Source organism: Python bivittatus, unplaced genomic scaffold, assembly GCF_059951505.1.
Source record: "Python bivittatus isolate LINGU-HERP-01145 unplaced genomic scaffold, Pbiv_v1 ctg000370_np1212, whole genome shotgun sequence".
Classification (NCBI taxonomy): domain Eukaryota; kingdom Metazoa; phylum Chordata; class Lepidosauria; order Squamata; family Pythonidae; genus Python; species Python bivittatus.
This window is the reverse complement of record NW_028277062.1, coordinates 2,761,271-2,780,091: the sequence shown is the minus strand read 5'-3', so window position 1 is coordinate 2,780,091 and position 18,821 is coordinate 2,761,271. Positions and strand designations below refer to the sequence as shown.

The window sequence follows — 18,821 nt, the reverse complement described above, 5'->3', positions numbered from 1 at the left end:
CCCCCTGACCTCAGGGGAGGAATAAAGGCCGGATTCGGGGAGAAAGGCACTGCGCCAGCCATTCACGCGCCCAGCCAGCTCCCTCCCGCTCAGGAGGAATAAGAACCGCCAAGAGTCAGTTTCGGTGTTTTGGTTTTTTTCCACCTCAGTTCAAGGCTATAATATCTCATCATTCGACCCCTCCCCACCCCAGAAGTCCAAGAAATAAAATAAAAACGAAGACATCCTGGAACGAGGGGCCTCCACGCAATTTCCAGCGGAAGGGCCAACCTGCTTCCACTGCAGGGGGAGGGGGGCAAGACCCTTGAAAAAGGAAGCCGGGCTTGCCAGTCATCGGAAAGGTCCTTCTTGGATGAAGCAGCCCCCTCTTTTATCCAAGGGCTGGGGGAGGGGGAGAGAAAGGAACATAAAAGCTGGGGAGGGAGGGTGCTCTTTCCCATGAGAAACACAGCCTCCTCTCAAAAGGTCTGTCGTGTCGGTCTCTGCAGCTGGCTCGTGTCACCCCCTTTCTTGTGCATCTTGCCCCCCGCAGCCGCCGGTCTCGCGCCAGCAGCACGGCCCTCTCCCCCTCTTTGCCCGGCTGAGTCTCTGCCAGTCTCCGGGGTGCCGGTCGCGGTGGAGAGGGCAGCAGATGGCCGCGGGGGGAGGCCGAAGTGCAGTTCCCCTGGGCGTCGTCCCCCGCTGGCTGGCCACGTCTGAAGCCGTTTGTCAGAACCCCAGCGACCAAGGCACACGGGGGGCGCGATGGTGGGATAAGGCAGAGGTTGAGGCCAAACCCTGAAGAAAGGAGGAGCCGCCGTCACCAAAGGCGATGCTGATGCAGGTTCCGGCTGAGCACCGACCGGACGTCCGCTGTGAACCTGAAGGGGAGGAGACCAGTGAATGCCGCTTCCTCCGTCCGCTGACCTTCTGCTTCCCCCTTGCTCCCCTTGGCTGCGGTCACACATGCTCAGCCAGTCCCAGGACCCACCGGGAAAATTTGGCCAGCCCTCCCGTCCCCTGCGAAGCCCCCCACCTCCAGGAGTGAGACCCCTCTCGTCGCTGGGGTGTTACCTCAAGGCATCGAGCATAGGGAGGAGGTTGAGAAGCGCCGTGTCACTGGGGTCACTGAACCATGACTTAATGGGGATCGCGTTATCTGCCGGACAGAAAGCCAAGCACCTCGTTCACACTCCCAGGCAGAGCACTGGAAGCAGGCACCCCGAGGCTGGGCTGGAGCAGCAGGTCCCCCAGACCAGCATCCTGGGTCCCCAGGGGCCACCGAGAGGCCCCCTGAACACGGAAAGGAGAGCAGCAGATCTTTTCCCACTGCTGCTGTAACAGCAGCGTGTAACTCCACCTCCCTGTGACCAAGGAGAGCATCAAGACGGGGAACTCATGAGTGTGTTCATCTACCACAAACTCCCCCCCCGAAAGCTGTTGTCTGTGGCCATCCTCCTCACATCGAATTCCACATCTTAAGCGCTGTGAACAGAAGCTCGAAGTTTCCCCGTTTTTTCTAACAGATGAGCCCAAGTTCAGCGCTGCGCAAAAGCAAGACAATCCTGCCTCCAGCCACATTTTCCCCAGCATACCTGCTTTAGGAGACCTCAGTCATGCCTCCCATTAACCATCTCGGCTCCAAGCTCAAAAGCCTCAAGTTCTACTCAGTAATCACCTTGTTCACCCTTCTCTCCCATCTCCCCACCATCCCTTCTGCTGGGCCTCTTCACAAAGTCTAAAGTGGTTGAAAGCCAGGATGGCTTCCTCTTGCTACACCTGTGCTCGGGGACCAAGAAGGCTGTGTCACCTTCAGTTTCATCCTGCTTCTCGTTTTTCCAAACTTGCAAGTTCGTGCCGCGCCATTTCCACAAAAGCAAAAGGCCATGTAGAAGCCGAGATGTTTCTCGTAACGTGCGCACTGGGCTTCTTCCAATAGGAAATGACTCACGGATCGTTTCCCCTAAGACGCGAGAGGGTGAGTTCTCCTAATACGCGTGAACTAGCTGCAGCCCAGAAACCCAACTTGCTTGTGGGGGGCAGGGGGGACAGAAAAAACGTCTTGCCTGGATGGCTCCTGTAGGCTCCTGGGGAATTGTCCAAGATGACGATGCTGGACAGATCGTTATGGACCACTGAAAGATCTTTGATGTAACTGCCCAGCTCCAAAGTGCAGTGCTGAAGAAAGAGAGCGCGTGGAGGAAAAGGTCAGTCCCCGCAAAGGCAACTCTCTGCCTGCTGAAAGGGAAAGAGGGCCCAGGAGAAAAGGCTGCTGGCTGAGGGGCAGCTGGCTCGCCAGCTGCGGACAGGTGTCTGGGGGGGCCACTCACCTGCCTGTAGTATCTCCGCCTCAGGATGCTCCTGTTGTTATCCAGCTTATCCGCCACCGCGGAGCCATAGATTTCCATGCTGGCTGTGAAGACCACAAGCTCGTACCACTGGCTCACCTGGAAGAGGGGAGGGCGGGGAGCAGGGAGGCCAAAAGGTGGGAGGGGACGTCTTACTTGGATTCATTCCCACCGAAACGCCCCCCGGGCTTCCCTCAAGGCTGCGTCCTGGCCTCCCACTCTGGCGTTCTCCAGAAGGACTCCTCACAGCTGAGGCTGGGAGTCCAAGGCATTGCCCCAACAGGCCTGGGGGGTACTGGGGTGGGGGGAAGGCTGCTATCAACCGAGCATCCCCCCATTCCTTAATTAAACCATGCCCCTCCTGCTCCAAGGTATGCAGATAAACCCAGAAAAGCTGTCGGGCCAACGGCCCGCCACTGCCTCCCCGTGGCCAGGAGAAGTCAGCAACAAGGCCTGCTGTCCAGCAGCCCGCCCACCCCCTCCTGTCTTGCAACATTTCCCAGTTTCGAGAGGATGCTCCACCTAGCCTAGAGAGGGGCTGTTTGACCTTTCTCCTCTTGCAGAAAGCACAGCAGGCAGCCTCCCCAGGCCAGGTGTCAAGGATGCCAGGCTATAAACCTCATTGTCCCCACCCAACAGGACCACTCAACTCCTATCTAACAGGAGGTGTAAATTTAGAAAAGGGCCATTATTCAGTTGTGCTTTTTCACTTCCGTGTAGCTGGGAAAACCCCTCCCCATGACCAGAGCCCACAGAAAAAACCTGGAGACTTTGCCTGACCCCATCCTGCCGCTTTCTCCAGAAACCAAATCTAAATCTGTCCCAAGGCAGCTGCCTCTCATTCCAAAGAACCCTGTGCTGCTTTTCAGGGACAGAAGAGATGCCACAGCTAGCCTGGCCCCCTTTGCTGGCCTCTCTAGCCTTCAGTCTCTGTAGCAAGAGACCGTCTTAATCGCTGTAAGTTCGAGATGAATCTTTAGACATGCTGACATCCCTCGGGCATTCTTGTCTGAAGCAGAAATATAGCCACACCGCATTCTTACCACTTCTAGAAAAAAGTCCACGTGCGGCCTCTTATGTACAAAAAAGCGGACGGGATGCTTATCTATGACGACCTGGGAAAAGGAACGGTCGTTAGAAACAGTCTGCAAAGAGCACGGGCATCCGACACTGACAACCTCATGACCTCTCGCGACCAACAGCCCATTTCCCGGAACCAGGCTACTGAGGATGCCAGCTAACGAGAAGTATTCAGAACTGGAAACATCTTTTTATGTCTGGGCAGGCTCCTGGGCCCTCCATCCCAAACCACCACTCAAAGTTGGTGGCGCAGCTGGACTCCAGGACTGTCCAAGAGGCCTTTGGCTGGCTCTGGGCATGTGCAGGAAGGAAGGCCTCCCAATCAAGAGCGCCCTGGGAGACCGCCACGCTCCAACCCTGCAGCTTCTGCAAAAGGACTACCGTTTTGAACCCAACGACTTCATGTCTACACCTCTTCAGAGAGCCTGGTCTTGGTCCAGAAGGGCCTCACCTTCAGAATAAAGTCAGGGGGAGTCCCTGGCCTCACTGTGGGCCTCAGGACCCCATCGTGATGGGAATGAATCAGTGTCTCATCCAGGTCGAGGACGAGGATCTTCCTCTTCACCTGGTCTGCCGGAGAGAGAAAAAGGAGGCGAGTGACGTGAGACCCAGAGCCCTGAACCCCTTCCAGCCCCCTGCAATGTACATCTGAGACATAAGATAATACTTACTAAGCCGCTCCCGCGAAACCCTGGAAAGGGGAAGAATATCATAGCGCACGGTTTGATACTGGATCACCTGCCAGTGGAACACACAACAACGAAAAGGTTGGGATTGTGAAAACAGGCTCAAATCAGAGTTTCTGGCAGGCCAAGGGCACACCCAGACACAGGGCGGCCAATTCCACAGGAGTGGCTTGCCACAGAAGAATGCAGACAAGAAATCTGGTGGTACCATAAACCCTGATCAAAGTATTATGGTTAAAATTTTGTGAGGCTGAGCCACAGATGGCTAAATCTTGGTTCCTAAGTGGTCACAAATTGCTTACTGGCCCAGAAAAGAGGAAATTAGTTCAAAGGTTTCCCAAGAACAGTGCCCATGAACCAAGCCCATACTGCAAAAACAAACATTTCTCTTCTGCTTCCATTTCACATTATGGGGAGAGGAAAAAACAGGCTTCCCTAATCTGGCACCCCCTGGATGTGCTGCTGCTGCGGTTCCCAGAATTCCCAGCCCATCTGCAGTACCAACAATCTGGAGAGTGCCAGGTTGGAGAAGGAAAAGAATCTGCCAAGAAATCCTGCAGGCACTGATAGATTTCAAGCAGGCGATCCCAACCCCCACCCCACCTGAGAGAAGGCCACGCTGGCTGCAGATACCAGCTGCTGTAAGCTAGCACACCTGAAGGGCTTCTGGCTGGGAAAGGTAAGACTTAATTCTCAGAGTTCTGTCAAAATCTAGAATTCAGACTACGGCCTTTCACACCCCACGCCTTCAGGTCTGGGGCACAGGGCTCCAGGAACCTGCCCTTCTTAAGCCCAGCTCCCAGAAGGCCCCACAGATAACAGCACCAGCTGCTGACCCTCCAAGTTCACCAAGGATCCTCCTTGGCCCAAGCACTTTTCTGTACACAATGCATCTGATTCTTGAATTAAATTACTGTCATTCTCCCCTCTCTCTCTCTCTCACACACACACACACACACACACACCCCTACCTTTCAAGGAAAAAGCTACTGCCAAATCCAGGCGCTTGCTGGACTGGACGGTATTTTAATTTTTTTTTTTAACGGAAGGAGGGGATGGAAAGGACAGACACAAAATAATTTGGGGGTATGTTGCACGACAATAAGGTGGGAAGGTGAATGAGATGCAGCCTGAGCCTCACCTTCCCCTCAGCCAATGCATTTCCCACGCAACCCGAGAATCCTGCACGCAGACAAAACCCAAATGGAGACATTAACTTTTGAAAAAGACGCCTCCCCACCACATTTCCAGCTCAATCTGTTTCTTGTCAAAGGAATTTTGAGGTGTAAAACACAGCTCTGGAAGATACTCATGAAGCTGACTTCATCCTGCCGCCTTATCTGTGGAGCCCAGCACTGTCACCCTCTCTGATCTCCAGAAGCTCGGTAGGATCACCGGATGAGGGTTTCACCCAAGCCCCTCTGCGGGCCGAGCAAGGGCCCCACAGGCCAAGAGAACCCCCTGCTCCTTAATTCTCCTTGCCCCTAAAAGGCAGACATTTGCCTGCCTGCCTGACGGGCCCAGGGCGAGGGCTCAACCACCAGGCTCACCTGCTCAGCGACAAGGTAACCCCAATTTCCATCTGTTTCGGAAAGGCCTCTTGGAGGGAGGGAAAAGGAGGGGGGACAGAGAAGGGTCACTGTTCTGTCACACAGCACATCTCAGGAAGGAGGGAAGGAGCCACACACAAGGATCTCACACCAGTTAGGCAGGCTGTTAATCACAGGTGGCAACATGGCCCAAAAGCCAACAGGGCACAGAAGCTCTTCCAAGTCTATTTTTGCCTTCCATCTGCTGCTTGTCCACAAAAGGCTCAGCTCCTCCTTTGCAAGGGTACCAGGACAGGCACCGGGCACCGACCCAACCATCTCCTCTCTGCTCTGACACAAGTGCGTGCGCAACAGCCCTTCCGCCCCGCTCCAGGGCCCTCCAGATGCTTCAAGTAATACTCATGCCTCCGGCAGGCCCCCTCCAGCCCCACAAGCTCTTCTTCCAAAATTAGCCTCCTGTGGTTGGGAAGCTGGCCAAGGTCTCAAGGTCCCAGCCCAACCAGAAGGGAAGGGCGCCGGAGGCAACTCCCGGACAGGGAAAGAGAAAGAAAGAAAGGATCAGGGGCCTGGACAGCAAGACCTGCTCTCGGCCAGGCACACCAGTGGTGGGGGGCTCCCTGCCCGCATCTCCCTGGCTTGGGAAACAAGGGGAGGGGGCACAAGCTGTTATAACAAGCAGTGGTGTCTGTGTTCTGCCTCCCTTCTCACCAGGAAAGGAAGGGAGGTAAATCAGAGAGTCGGGAGTGGAAGAAGCAACTGCGGATAGGACCCTTATCCAAGGAGGATGACAATGGCCTTTCTTCCACCCCTCCAAGCAGAATGCAGGAAATTGGGGGGAGGGTCAAATCTTCGCCACTTGCACCCCTCCAGAGGGTGGAGGGATGGGGGAATACAACAACGCAGCAACCAAGCAACAGCAGACCCTGCCCTCTGGAATAACCCAATCAGGAGTACGGGATGCTGGTGAGATAAGGCGGGGGGGCATCTACCCTCTCTACTTCCCCGAGGCAAACCTGCAACTCCAGGCCCAACACACACAGGAGAAAGAAGTTGCTCCTCCAGCAGCACTTCCTCATTTGGGCTCCTGGACGCTTATTTTTAAAACCCAAGGAAAGGGTGACTTTTGAAGCCCTGATTACAACTTACAGCAAAGACGCTGCGAGGGGTGTTAAGAAAGCAGGACAGCAAAATAGCCTGAAACGATCTCCAAGCCAGTCAGTTTCCCTCTTGTGGTGACCCCCTCTTCCCCACAGTCCTGAGAGCACTGCGGATCCAACCCTCCCGTCCACTATTTCCTAGAAGCAGCAATTGCCTAAGAAGATCTGGAGAACCTCACATTCCACATTGCTGTCGGCTTCACTTCTCAGTTCCAGAACCAACACCCAAAGTCTGAAGCAACCACCTTCAGAGGAAGACCCAGATGCACCAGGCGCATGGGAAAAGCTTAATGCCCACGTGCTCCCTCTGGCAATGCCCGAAGGAGCGTAGTCAAAGGCAGCAGGCCAGCTCCCCAAGGCTGCTGAAGAGGGCCTCCCACAAAGCAACAGGCCTGGGTGGAGAGGCTTTCCTGGGGCTACTGCCAGCCTTCTTTCACAAGGGCACAAAAATAGCTTCTGCCACCTTGGGCTGGAAGGACGAGGAACTAGGATTCAAAAGAAAAAACCACTGTTGGGAGTCCAACTTGCTCCAAAACACCCATTTTGGTCTTTTGCACTCTCAGAGCAAAGGCAAGGCAGCATGACTCGCTCAGGAAGAGTTGTAAGGCCACACGCCCAAAGTGAGATTGCTCCACCACTGGCGGCCCCAGCTACCTCACCATCACACACGTTAAGGGCTCCAACAATCCCCACTGAAACCAGCAGGGAGACCAAAAGCTCTGGCAAGGCCGCTCATCCAGGTTATCATCAAAGCTGATCACAAGACAAACTTCCAACTATGGGATTGAACGTAGCCAAGAATATCATCTTCGGACATGGCCAAATAGATCATCTTGTTAAAGACTTTCCCCACGGCAGGCCCAACTTCTTGGAACACGGGTTTCCATTCATGCAAGCCCTCCCTGAAACCAGATGTATCTTAAGCAAGGCACAGAACGTGGCAAGAGGGCACTTCCTGAGCACGGCCCTTGACCGTCTCTCCCAAGTAGGCAGAGAATGCCTGACTACGCGCAGCCACCAAGGGGACTGCGACGGTGGCCAATGCCTCTTTCCAAAGTGTGTGTGAAAGAAAGGAGAGATAAGTAGTGCTCAACAGCTCTTGTACTATGGCTAAACACAATATATAAGCCATCTGACCATGATGGTCCCCACCTGCCATCTAAACGGGAGAGGGCATTCTTGATGAAAGAAGGCAGATGGAAGGATTTCCCTGATACAACAGAGGAACCCCCTCAATGGCAGGCCATGTCTGCCCTATTAAAGCCTCCCATTTGAAAATCCCATTAACGCCTGAAGAGCGGCAGCTATTCTTGCCTAGAATAGGCATGGCAAAACAGTTTGTATAGGGAAAAGAGCAAGCAAGCCTTTGGTGTAACTCTGAGGTCCTCATCACTTCAATCCATGCCCCCTTTTTCCTCTCTGAGGTAACCAGGCATTCTGTCTTTCACTTTCAGATTCCTGAGGGGGAAGAGCTGGGTTCCATTCTTCTGCCCTCCCACCACTTCTAAAGTCATGTAAAATGCAGAAGCACCAAAACTGAAAGATATGGAAACACCTATTTGCTTGGCCAAACAAAGGAGCTATCTTCAGCTTAGCCACACCAGACTGAACCTTCTGCGCCTATCCTGCATAACATGCCTTTGCCCCTCAGACCGGGAACAGCAAAAAAAGGTGACTGGTGCTGAGTCCCAACTGGAGTTGGCTTCCTTTTTCTCTTCTAATCTGAATTCACATATGGGTGAATTGGAACTGAACTGAATTGAAAAAAATCACCTCCAAAGCTTGGGATGACAGACACCAGAAAGGATGGAAGAAACATCCAACCGGACTGCTTTGTAAGGCCTCCAAGAAGGAGCTGAAACTGACAAACTTGTGATTGAAGGAATACCGCATACTAGAACATCATTCAGAAACAAACAGGCATGGTTTGATGGCATGCAGTTAATAATAAATATCAAGCTTAACAGACAATGTTTTGTCTTAACACAGCTCCATACTCTTCCTCTCTCCCAGGCTGAGGACAATAAACAGTGTTTTCTACACCCCAGTGTTCTCCCGAATGGCATAAATCTTTCCAGATATGCCTTCCAGAAAGGAAAACCTTCTGCCATGAGCTAAAGATCACTCTTTCTTTGCCACTCACTATGGTGTGGCCCTCAAAGGAAAGCTCCCTTTATTTTCCAGTTGCAGTCACGCATACAAAACATGAGCACAGTTTCAGCTCTTAGAGGATAAATGGAAAACTGTTACAGTCACAAACTGACGATGCCATCAATTTTGCGTGCTGCAGAGGTACTTGAATTTTGAGCACAAACTGAAACTGCAATGATTTCTCCACTTAGAACTGAATTTTAACAGCACCCATTTGCCATTCCCTCCATTGTGCACCACCCATACTGGGAGAAGGAAAAGAAGCTAACACCTTGGGACAATCTTAAAGACTGCAACATCTATAGAAATCAAAACAATCCATTTATGGCTACATCTGTTTTTGGAAAGGGCTTAAAAAAGCAGGTTTAGCCTGGCCTCAACTTTCTGCCTCTGAATTCCTTTACGGGTCACAGACAATGATTTAGTCAGATCAGCCTATCAATAGCATGCCCTAGCTTCACTCCAACTTAACTCACAACACCTATTATTTATAGGCCATATCAGGAATGCAGAGTTTTGTCCAGATACAGGCTTAGTTTATCTCGCCACCAATGTTCAGGGGTGGGATCTATTTGTTTCTTCCTTGAACCTAGCCCACACCCTGCCTGTTATTACAGTGCCATGAAAGAGTCTTATCCACGACATGAACCGGAACTCACATCTTTACGAGCTTATTTGATATCTGAAAGAAGGTGAATGGAAGGATCCAAAGACAAGACGTGTCTTCCCCGTACAGAAAGGGGGGGGGGAGGTTGTGGGTGGACAAAGGAGTTATGTAAAAACTTCCTGCCCGGAGGAAATATTGGAAGGAAGACAAAGACAAAACCCGGTTCCTACCCTGCACCTGCGCTCCGGGAGGCTCTCAGCCCGCCACGACCCTAAGGTCACCCTCGGCCCCCACAACCAGGCCCCGAGCATCCCCTCCCTCCCCGGTCCAGCTGCCCGCAAAGGCCCCTGCGCTTCCCCACCATCTCCCGCCGCAACGCGTAGCCGCCCGTGCCTGGCCTTCGGGGCCGGCGGCTCTGCCTCCTACGCCCCTCCCTGACCACTCCGAGACCCGCCGGCGACCCCTCCTCCGCCAGGCCTGGGGGCACCCCATCGCCGCTCGCGAGGGGCAAGCCGGCGGGAAGCAGCACGCCGCGGCTCCGGCGGGGAGCGACGCGGACGCGAGGGCGCCTCCGCCGGACTCCGGCTCCCTGCCGGCCGCCTCAGCCCGCGGAGGCGGGGCGCGCTCTGCACGCCCTCAGGGGCGCCCCGGCCGCGGGAAGGCAACGGCCCGCCGCCCCCCGTCCCCAGCGGTACTCACGGTGCGGGCCTGCCGGCGCAGCAGGTACAGCAGGAAGCTCCAGAGCTTGGCGGCGAAGGCGAGGAAGGCCCGGAGGCCGAGCAGGCACTGCGAGCGCATCATCCCGCCGGCGGGGCCCGCCGCGCCCCCGGCCCGGCCCAGCTCCGCCAGCTTCCAGCGGGGAACGAAGGACGGACGGACGGAAGAGGGGAGGCGGGGGGCGGGAGGGCCGCCCTCCGGCTCAGCCCGTGCCCGCGGGCCCCGCCATCCCAGCTCCGCGACGGCCGCTGTCGGTCGCTACCGCCTTGGGGGGAAGCGCTCCCCCCGCCCCCGCCGACTCTCGCCTCTTCTTCAGGCTACTTCCGGAGCAACCGACGGAGCGCTAGAGTCTGCTTCCGGAGCGCGGGGGCGCGTCCAATTAGAAGCCGAGGGAGGCGTAGGGAGGGGGAGGGCTCCGCGCATGCGCCTCTCGCGGCGGCGCTCGAAGCGTCCGCCGTGGAATTTGAAAGCAAAGCAAGGGGTGGAAGCGAGCGCGCATGTGCCACAGGAACTGGCCGTCCCCCCCCAAAAGAAGCCGAACGCGCATGTGCGAAGAGTTTACGCTCTCTCTGCCTTCTCCTTCTGTAGTACAAAGTAACACGAAAAGGCGATTTCAGACGTTGTTTCCTGCTCCGCGCCCCGTCCCACGGCGGGACAACGAGAGAGAACCAGCTACGGAAGGCAGAATGGGTTTTATAACTGCTCCACTTGCAGTATTATTAGCAGCGGGCCACACTGCAGGGTTGTTTTTTCATTCGGGGCGTCCTTTTCGCAGCCTCCCCACTGCTGCCTGAAAAGACGGGCAGCTCTTCGTCCCTTTGATTTTGGGTCTCGAAATCTGGAGAGTTAGTGCATTGCACGTTGGCAAGGGTTGCTCTTTTCTTCCCTTTGCTTTTCTTTCTGCCCATTTTTTAAAATTCTACTCATTTATGCTTTCTCTTTTTAAAAAGAACGATTTCTAGATTTGCTGTAAACTGAGCACACAGGCTCTATGGCAGTGTTTCTCAACCTCGGCGACTTTAAGCCGTGTGGACTTCAACTCCCAGAATTCCCCAGCCAGCATGGCTGGCTAGGGAATTCTGGGAGTTGAAGTCCACACGGCTTAAAGTCACCGAGGTTGAGAAACACTACTCTAGAGTGTTTATATTCCCCAAAAGACTCAGATGCAGCCACTGAGTTCCTTAAGTCACCCCTCCGAGCGATTTTATAAATGCACAGTACTACATTACAAAATATTAAAACGCATGGAAATATTTGAACATGGTGATCATTTATTGTCTTCGTATTAAGAGTCACACAAAGCCAGTGCTATCGGCATTCAAACGGTTTATTTGCTCTGGCTGCAAATCTCTCCTTCCTCAAAAGGACGGGCGATACCCGATCACTCTTCCCGATACCCATCCCCTTCAACAAAGGCTTATCATCAGGGCCAGGCTCCAACCCATCTGCCCTTCTTGTGACATGTTATTTCCCAGGTGAAGCAGATCTGGACTGTTTTTCCTCTCCAGAGAGCACCATGTTCCGATCTGCCGTGCAAGACCGTTCCCGGGGGCTGATGGGTTCTGTCCCCATGATTACCAAGTTGCAAAGGAATGCAGCCCCCCAAGGGCAACTTAGATGATTCCAGGTCCAGATCATTTGCAGACGGAAAACAGCCAGTTCCCCATTTCTCTCTCACACATCCAAGTCATCGTCGGGATCTTCTTCGTCAAAGTCATCGGCAGCATCTGGTTCATAGTAAATCTTGGCTTCCTCCGTGGACGTCTGCAGCAGGGAGGATTTCCTGTGAGTTAAGCAGAAAACAGGTGAGGGCAACGAAGTATAGTGGCAGGAATAATCAAAGCCTTCAAGGCCACCTCAAGAGGGTGTGAGGTACTTGGGAATGAAAAGAACCACCTGTATGCCACCTTGAGCATCTGGAAGAAAAGGCAGGAGCAGAGAGAAGGTAAGGATAACTGGGTGCCTGGGAAGATGCTGGCAGAGTGGAGTGGAACAGACATGCGAAGAGAGATTGGGGTGAGAAAAAGAGATGGGCTGAGTCCACACATCCCACTAAGGCAGCGAGCAGCCACTTTTGCAGCCGGGCACCCATCATGTTATCAGCCTCTGACTGCCACTGCAGGCTTTATGCAGCTATCTTTCACCTTTGGGGCACAAGAAAAGGAGAAAAACCATGCTGTCAAAACCAGTAGTCCCTCCCCCCCAAATCCAAGAGTACTCAAGAGGGCCCTGAAACAGGGTCTTGAGGTCCAAAGAGGTTCTAAAGAAGCAAGATTCAAAGTTAGGTGTGCTTTCTCCAACCACTGTCCACTGCCCATGCTGGCTGAGAACAATGGGACCGTGGTCTTAACACAAACTTGGCAACTTTAAGACATGTGGACTTCAACTCCCAGAACTCCTCAGCCAGCATGCTGGCTGATGAATTCTGGGAGTTGAAATCCACACGTCTTAAAGTTGCCAAGTTTGAAAAACACTGATCTAACACGTGGAGAGTGCTACGTTGGACAAGGGTACCTTTGAAATGACTACGCTATTCGTCACGAAAAGCGAGGATACTTGACAAGAAAAAAAATACAGTGAAACCTTGGTTCAATGGACCAGTTGGGTCGAGATGGTGCCTGTCACCCCCAAACGTCTCTTAAATCTCACTTTGTATCATTTGCGGCCATTCACATCATTACGTCTTTACCCACAGGGCACAAATCTAACTGCCTCATCTGGACTACTTTGGAAGCACCAGATTTCTCTGTTCCTTTGGAAGGAATGTCCCAAGTGAAATTTGGTCCGATGCACCCAGAGGCTGCCAAATGGGGTCCGTTAAATTGAGTTTTCACTCTGTTAAGATGTCACATTCGTACACTTCTATTGCAACAGCAGAGCAGCTTCTGTCATTGCAAAATATCCAGAATATGTGAGAGAAAAATACAAAAGGTCCTTACTTTTCCTCGCTGAAGTGGTACGGGAGAGGCACTGATTCCCTGGCCCGGCGCTCGGCTTCCGAGAGGCGCAGGTTGAAGGTCAGATCGGCAGTAGGATCAGCCTGGAAAGATCCCAAGATAAAAGGCATTCAGTGCAAGCGACGGGGAACGTGGAAGAGCATCACTGGAATAAGTCATGGAACAAGGAAAACATCTCCCCGTGCCAAAGCAGCAATCTGGTGTAAGAGCACCGCCCCAGATGTTTTAGGCCTTGGGGGCCAAAGGAAGTTAGACCCTGAAGGCTAAATCCTATGAAGAGCATTTAAAAAGAACTGGGTAGGTTTAGCCCAATGTTTTTCAAACTTGGCAACTTTAAGATGTGTGGGCTTCTTCTCCCAGAATTCCCCAGCCAGCCCTGCTAACCCTAACCCTTGCTGGCTGGGGAATTCTGGGAGCTGAAGTCTTGAAATTCTATCTGGGAACTCGTGGAACGTGTTCATCTATTGCATTCTTTCTAAAGTATTTGGTGGAGCTCTCAGTGAAACTCCCCCCCCCCGATTTTATTGTTTCTGACAAACAACCCACCCTAATCCCCCAACCAAACCCCTGCTCCAGTTAAATCTTTCACAAGCCCAAAGCTGGGAGCTCCCTCTCTGAAGACCAGCAAGGCACGTACTGCGGTTGGTCCCCGGCCATCCTCTGCATCGTCCTCTCTGGAAACACCATTCGGTGGCAGCTCGCCAAGGAATTTGAAAACAAATCCTGGGAGGATGGTGAAGAGTTCTCTCTGGGGAGGGAAGGGCAGAAAGGGTGGGGGTGGAGGGAGATCAGAAAAACCTGCTTCAGCCTTCCTTTGCAAGCCCAACTTCTTTGCAAGCACAAACACGGGCCTTCTCCATGGTGGCTCCCTCCCTATGGAGTATCATTACCCCAGAGACAAGACTGGCCCCCACCTTGATACTTCTCCGAAAGGCCCCGAAGACGTGGTTTTGTCAGTGGGCCTGGGGGCCCCAAGCTGATACGGAGCTGATCAAATGGTTAATTTGAATGTGTTTGTTGCTGCCAGGGGGTAGGGGGTTTATTTTTTTTGTGGGTTTTAATTCTGTAAACTGCCCAGAGTCACCATTGTGAGTTGGGCAGCCATACACATTTGTTATATATATAAATATATATAAATAAAATAAATAAAATAAACTCTTCCAAATATTCATGTTTATATAAACGCTTTAGAGATCCGAAGCCACGACCCTGTGCCATCATTAGATGCTGATTTGGGTCGCACGACACTCCAGTCTAGCCATTGCTTGCACCACTACGTGATTCTCTCTTCCTTACCTAACCACAGCTGTGCGTGCTTTTGTTATAGCCAGGCAGCTGTACTGGGGAGGAGCAGACGGACTCCTCCTAGCCTTCACGGTTACAACAGCAATTTTGCATACCAACTGCTTGTTTTGAGCTCCTTCCCAAATGCCCAGGTTACGTTTACATGAAATCTAAAGAACAAGAGTAGAGTTGGACTTAAACAATTAATCTCAGGGTGCAGCCAGAAAAAGAAAAAGGGGGGGGGCAGTGAAAAATTCCATTTCTCTTATCTACACCCTCACTTAACACTGGATGGCAAGAAACTTTGTTGGATTCCTGTCTACCGAACCAACCTTCGGCGGCCTGTGCTGTCTTCCCCATCTGTCAAAGAATCTGCACCTGTGTACCTCAAGTTTGAGCATTCTCACCTTCTGGAAAAACTTGCTCCCCCTCTTTCTATGGAAGACAACAGCTGCATGGGGAGTCCCATCCCCGCCTTGCCCAGACCGTGGTGCTGGCTGCAGCGTCACCACAAGGCGGGCCAGGGCCTTCAGGACGTCCTGCTGCGCAGGCGGGTGCAAATCGCCATGGAGGAGTGCCACGCATCGGACAATTTTCAGCCCTGCAGAGAAAAGGAGCCTTAGCGGGACATTGGCTGGTCATTCCTTAAGCGCTGCATGGATCCTTATCAGACTCTGTCTGAGAACAGAGGAATGGAAGGCGGGGGAGATTAAATCCTGCCGCATATTAAGCCCTAAAAATGAGCTTTCTTAGGAAATAAATTCAAAGAAACTTAATTCACTGATTATGCGTCATCAAGTGGGTGTTGGCTCTTAGCAGCCACATAAACAGATTTACGCGACACTGAAAACTGTGTTTGGCCCACAAACTGAGCCTGAAGGCTTGCCTTTCTCCCACCTCAGCAGCAAAAGGATTGGGGTCCTCTGCCCCTAACAATAATTATTCAGGTTTCTTTCAAGTACACAAAACGGTCAAGGGTTTCCACTTGCTTTAGAAGTGAACACGCAGACTGGAAGGAGGCTGCTGCCAGTATGATCAGCAGCCTCCCTTCTCAACCCCAAAGCATCCCTGTTTGCTCACCCACAGCACTTGCTCTCCTGGGCAGCTGCGCCAGAACCTGGCAGACGGAGGGAAAGGGGAGGCGGAGCAGCAGCCAGCTGAGGGAGTCCAGCACCACCGTGGCGGACCCCTGTGAGGCTGCGGCCAGGCGGGCCGCCAACTCGGAGGCAGAGAATTCTCCCAGGGTCAGGCCGCTGCCCCTCCCCGACCAGCCAAGAGGATCTCGGAAAGCATCATGAAACAATATCCTGGAAGAAAGCGGGTTATCTTTATTGGCAACCTCGGCTTTGTGCAGCACCACTGGCAAACACACGGACACACACAAGCACTGCTAAGTTGGAACAGGGAAAGCGGATCAGCCCAGCTATCAGAATCTTTTCCCTTCGCCGCTTCTTCCAAAGCTGCTTTTTTTTTTTTTTGAAGTTTTGGCATGACTCATTAATTTTACAGATGCTTCTCTTGCTAACACTCCTTCTGTCTGATCCTGATTTTGGCACGGGGTCAACCAGATCCCATAAAAAAAAATAAATAAATAAAAGGAAGTAAACGGGTCACTGGTGTGGTATGTGCACACACCCATGTCTGTATCCACAACCGGTCTCGGTCGGGTTCAAATAACACACTAGACTGGTTCGGAGCTCGGAACGATGTACAGACCCAGTCCCTGCAGTTGGCTTACGGCTGGATGATTGCATGAACCCAGAACATTGGACTAATTCAATTATCCGCGGGTGAGCATGAAGTGTAACTGCAGTCTCTGCTCCTAGAGAAACTCTGACTTCCCAGTATGAATCTGACCCAAAGTCAGTTGCGTGCATTTTCTCTATTTGAAAATGGAAAAACTTCAACACACCCCTAAAATTAGCCTCCTTCATCACAAGAGAACACAAAATTCCAGCCTAGCTCGTGTGCATGAATGCCTCCTCCCACACAGTTTACATCAATACCTCGTCCACTGCAGCCTTTCCACCTGCCAATGTCTGCCCTTCATGGCTTTGCTTGCCGGAACTGAAAGCTGTCTTTACGGGAAAGCAACAATATTAAGAACAAGAGCCGCAGTCAGCAGTGTGCTAAAGCCCAAGGAAAAACATGTCTAGTCAAGGACTGGGTTTAAGGACCATCTATCCAGATCCTGCTGGCTGTACCACACACTGAACTGCAAACTGACCAACCCATGCAATTCCAGAAAGCTGAGTGGAGTAAACCACAACTCACTTCAGAACTGCTGGAGCCAAAGTCTACAGCGTTTGCCTAAATTTTGGGCTGACTCACAGTGCCTTCCCCCACTTTCAAATCACACACACACACACACACACGAAGCTTGGGACTCACCGGGGGGTCACTTCGGCGCTCAGCCCAGCCTTGAATTCCAACTCTGGGAGCTCAAAGCTGAGGACATGGACGGTCTCTGCCCTAGTGAAGAGAAGCAAGAGCTGGTCACCCAGCTGAGGGCAGCAGCCGTTTTCACACTCCTCAGTGGAAAGAAAATTCAGGGGCAAGGAGACCAGAGAGAGGATTAGATTTTGGAGGCAGAATGGGGACCATCTTTGGCCAGGGACATCAGGGGCAGCCTTAGCCCTCCTCCCACCAGAAGGGCCTGGGGTGGGGGCCTGTGACAGAGTGGGGGGAGGGAGGACATCTGCAGAAATATGGACTACAACGTTCATCATCCCCCAACAGCACGGGAAGGCTGAAGGTGGCTGATTTGGGGTCATTTCCCCCTAGATCTAGGGCTCCCACAGTTGGTGGGCAGCCAGTCTTTGGGCTGGGACCAAGCCCTCAAGGCCCCTCGCTCACCGTTGTGCCGCAGCTGCTACGAAGCTCTTGAGCAGGGCGCGGCCTTCGCAGGCGACCGAATCTGCCAGAGGAAAAGCCCAGGAAGGAAACAGGCTGGTCAGCCAAAGAGTTCTCCCAACCGCTCACAAGCAGCCGCGTCCTCCTTGCCACCCTCTGCCTTCCTCAGCTTGCGGGGGCGGGGGGTGTGTGTGCACGGGATGGGAAACCACCGGGAGATCCCACCGCCCGAGGCTAAACGCCGGTAGCGAACCGCGTTCATACTGCTGCCCAGGAAACCCTTCTCCCTGCCGCCCCCACCGTGCCGCCGCTCCTCCCTGTGCCCTTTCCTCCCCTCCAGCTCCCCCGTAAAAGGAGCGCCGCTCCGCAGCAGCCGCGGGGACGGCAGGGCAAGGCCGGGCGGGGGCCCCTCTCCTCCTCCCGCGCCCCTCACCCTGGATGAGGACCAGCCCCTCGGCGGCCCCAGACACCAGCTCCCCCAGCATCCCTTCGCGGCTCTTCCGCCTCCCTGCGCATCCCGGGCTCCGCCCGGCGCCCTCCGCGCGACCCGATGACGTCACCGTACGGCTGCCCGAAAGACCGTAAGGCCTCCTTACGGCCGCCCTCCGCTGGGCGCCGCCATCACCTTAGGTGGCTACGGCGCTGCCGGATCGAGGAAGCGGCGCGGGAGGAGGAAAAGCGAGGACCGAGAGGAGCCCGCCAGTCCCCCTTTGCGTGTTTCCTGCCTTACTCGGCGCCTCTGAAGCCTCCCCCGCGGAGGGACCCGGGTTTGGGCTTTGCCATCCTTGCACGCTGGAGCGCCTCTGGTTGCAGAAGGCCGGCGCGCGGGGTGGCAAAGCGCGGGAGCCCGCTGGAGGAGGCTGGCGAGCTCGGCCTGCCCTTCCCTCGATCGTGCAGGATCCCCCGCCAAACCTCCTTCCGTTCAAGCGAGCCAGCCGCCCGAGCTTTTCCCCCCAAGGCCGCTCGAGGCAGCCACCCTCCCGCCCTAAAACAGGCTGCGCGCTGCTGAAGGAACGGGCAGCTCGACCAAACCGAGAGGGACTCGGGAAGGGGGAGCCCCGCGGGGGACGCCAGAGGGAGGAGAGGCCCCTCTCCGCTTCCCTTCCAAAGGAGCGGCGGGGGAAGAGGGGCTTTGATTCCCGCCCTGCCCGACGGTGCGCGGTCTCCCGGGCGGAACCGGAGGAGAGGGCGGCAAGGCCAGGCTGCTTCCACGCTTCACGCGTCCGCCCATCTCTGGCCTTCCCTGCAGAGCGGCGCCCCTCCACCTCAACGGCTTCGAGAGGGGTGGACTTCAACTCCCAGAATTCCCCAGCCAGCCTTGCTGGCTGGGGAATTCTGGGAGTTGAAGTCCACCCCTCTCCAAGCCGCTGAGGTGGAGGGGCGCCGCTGTAGGGAAGGCAGGCAGCCGTGGCCGTTAGCAAACCTCTCGCCTGGCCCGGCAGAAGGCGGCAC

The 18,821-nt window shown here is 54.1% G+C and overlaps 2 protein-coding genes across 4 annotated transcripts; both read right to left on the bottom strand.

The window, feature by feature from the left end:
* Positions 1-119: 119 nt before the first annotated feature.
* CTDNEP1 (CTD nuclear envelope phosphatase 1) lies at positions 120-10,632 on the bottom strand. Of its 2 annotated transcripts, none has more exons than XM_088142163.1 (8): positions 10,258-10,632; positions 4,079-4,145; positions 3,859-3,977; positions 3,371-3,442; positions 2,310-2,426; positions 2,046-2,157; positions 1,054-1,138; positions 120-860 (listed from the first exon to the last, which is right to left on the bottom strand). In XM_088142163.1, exons 1-8 carry the CDS (start codon positions 10,357-10,359, stop codon positions 800-802), a joined length of 735 nt encoding a protein of 244 aa, XP_087998289.1. In that variant the 5' UTR covers positions 10,360-10,632; the 3' UTR covers positions 120-799. The 2 variants fall into 2 exon arrangements, with proteins under 2 accessions (XP_087998289.1, XP_025031465.1); XM_025175697.2 differs by lacking the exon at positions 10,258-10,632 and adding an exon at positions 6,980-7,120.
* Positions 10,633-11,526: 894 nt separating this feature from the next.
* On the bottom strand, positions 11,527-18,638 carry ELP5 (elongator acetyltransferase complex subunit 5). 2 transcript variants are annotated; one of them, XR_003086260.2, is made up of 9 exons: positions 17,803-18,638; positions 17,373-17,433; positions 16,908-16,988; positions 15,597-15,823; positions 14,924-15,117; positions 14,529-14,686; positions 13,870-13,980; positions 13,215-13,315; positions 11,527-12,058 (listed from the first exon to the last, which is right to left on the bottom strand). XR_003086260.2 is itself a non-coding variant. In XM_007442246.4 (8 exons), the coding sequence occupies exons 1-8, from the start codon at positions 17,852-17,854 to the stop codon at positions 11,950-11,952; spliced, it is 936 nt and encodes a 311-aa protein (XP_007442308.1). In that variant the 5' UTR covers positions 17,855-18,630; the 3' UTR covers positions 11,527-11,949. The 2 variants fall into 2 exon arrangements, 1 of the variants encoding a protein (XP_007442308.1); XM_007442246.4 differs by lacking the exon at positions 14,529-14,686 and having other exon boundaries at positions 17,803-18,630.
* Positions 18,639-18,821: the final 183 nt, after the last annotated feature.